The 2,178-nt window shown below is 44.3% G+C and overlaps 1 protein-coding gene across 1 annotated transcript; it reads right to left on the bottom strand.

The window, feature by feature from the left end:
- Nucleotides 1-279: 279 nt before the first annotated feature.
- Nucleotides 280-1,705, bottom strand: LOC129862317 (uncharacterized). The gene is made up of 3 exons (XM_055933828.1): nt 1,540-1,705; nt 1,147-1,258; nt 280-1,052 (listed from the first exon to the last, which is right to left on the bottom strand). The coding sequence occupies exons 2-3, from the start codon at nt 1,256-1,258 to the stop codon at nt 682-684; spliced, it is 483 nt and encodes a 160-aa protein (XP_055789803.1). The 5' UTR covers nt 1,540-1,705; the 3' UTR covers nt 280-681.
- Nucleotides 1,706-2,178: the final 473 nt, after the last annotated feature.

Genomic DNA, 2,178 nt, shown 5'->3' with positions numbered 1-2,178 from the left:
ACACAAGTAATAATATTGTAACCAGTTGTTTTAAAGGAGGACAGTTGTTAAAATGACAGATGTGGGGCATTTCGTGAAATTGTACTTCAGTATGGTTTCATAAACAAAGACATGCTGATGTGCCAGAATATTAAGTATCACATTGTCATAAGTATCAAAACTGTAAAAACAATATGTAGCTTTTCTGCAGAAAGAACCAGCCTCATAAATTTATGACTTTATCCTTTTTCTTCAGTGTGGCCCTAGTACTCTGTCATATAAACAAATACACATTCCATATGAATATAAAAACACAATGTGTAACATTATGTTCCTTTATTGAATAAGGACAAAACAAAGCAGGTAAACCATCAGCTCCTTTCGAAACTGAAGTCACAGTGACTCTACAAGATGGAAAGCACAGAATCCAAGCATATTATACAAAATGATACATACACATTCAAAGGTCTGTATATAACACACCCTGCATGTCTGCACACTAAAATAAATGCAGGACAAATCCATACACATCAACTGAACAGACAAATGAATGGATGCAGTAGCCTCCCTGCAGCCTTGTATTACACACAGTATACCGCACAAACATCATAAGAGGCCAAATTCGTAACAAAACGAACCCAAAAAAACCCAAATTCCTCTGCCACCGCAGGACATATTTAACCAAAATTGAAAGCACACATACTAACTAAAATAATTCAACACATATTGGTCCCTCAGCAGCCGACCACTGTCGTCATCAGGGAAGATTGCCGGATTGTCCCAGTCCATGGCTGGTGGCACTCTGGGGGCCCTCTCCTTCCTCAGGCAGGCCACATTGTGGAGGACAGCACAAGCCACAGTAATATCACATGCCCTAACAGGGCTGACCCTTAATTTGTGAAGGCAGTGAAAGTGTGCCTTCAGGAGGCCAAAGGTCATTTCAACTCTGGCCCTGGTCCTGGCATGGGCATGGTTGTAGGCCTGCTGTGCTTCCTGGGGGTCTGTGAAAGGTGTCAGGAGAAAAGGCTGGCAGCCATACCCCCTGTCTCCCAGCAACACACCAGAGAATTCACCTGTCAACACAAAATCTCATCATTACTACCTCATAAACACAGTGATATTCTTGACACAGCCATGGTGGTTATAAATAGGGGTTGTGTGGCTTACCTTGTGATAGGCACTGATAGATTTCAGAGGCCCGAAAGATTCTGGAGTCATGGACTGAGCCAGGCCATTGTGCCACAACATTGCTGATCACACAGTCAGCATTGCAGACCATCTGAAATCATAAGATGAGGAATATTACACCAATCAATGCACATCACTGGCAATGCAGAGTGTTCGTCAATGGACAATTTCAAAAAGTTATGTTCACCTGAACATTAATGCTGTGAAAGGATTTCCTATTCACAAAATCGGCTTCATGGGCACCTAAGGGGGCTTTTATCCTTATGTGTGTGCAGTCCACTGCACCAATGACATTGGGGAAACCTGTCACACAAAGTAATGAGAATCCTACTATGTGTTAACAGTTGTCCTGTAATTTGTAGATCCTCTTACCTGCAATCCTATAGAACTCCTCTTTGATGTCAGAGTCTTCTGTGGCCAGGGAAGGAGATGAAGACATCTGCTAATGCTTTGATAGCCAGACACACACTCCTTATTGTGCGGCAAATTGTGGCCTTGTTCAGCTGTTCTGCATCCCCCACTGAGTACAGGAAGGCTCCACTAGCAAAAAAGCGCAAGGCCACACAAACCATTTGCTCCACACTCAGTGCATGGCTCCGTGCAGTGCGGTGCTTAATCCTGGGACCCAGTAGTCTGCATAGATACCTGATGCCATCTGCAGAAAACCTGTATCTTTCATATAGATGGTCATCAGGGAAGGCCAGTGGGTCCAACCGGTCCCTGAAGACCCTTTCTCGCCTGAAGGCTCTCCTCAGCACAAGTGCTTCTTCATCCACCACATCTCGCACGAATGGGCATGCCATTGTCAGAGCAGAAAGGAACACACAATTTTGGGCCTTCATATAGGCTAGTGGCCACACCTGGTGCTGGGGGGGTGGGCAAAAGAGGGCGATGCCTTATAACGATGACTTGGTTGTACTGATTGCTGGGAAAATAAAAAAAACCTTAGAAAGATGCCACCGTCCTGTGTGCTCACAATAAGAGCTCATATGTCATGGCTCACTTGACTTT

The sequence above is a fragment of the Salvelinus fontinalis genome, chromosome 9 (genome assembly GCF_029448725.1).
Source record: "Salvelinus fontinalis isolate EN_2023a chromosome 9, ASM2944872v1, whole genome shotgun sequence".
Taxonomy (NCBI): Eukaryota; Metazoa; Chordata; class Actinopteri; order Salmoniformes; family Salmonidae; genus Salvelinus; species Salvelinus fontinalis.
Note: the sequence above shows the minus strand (reverse complement) of the source record. Positions and strands in the feature narration are given on the sequence as shown.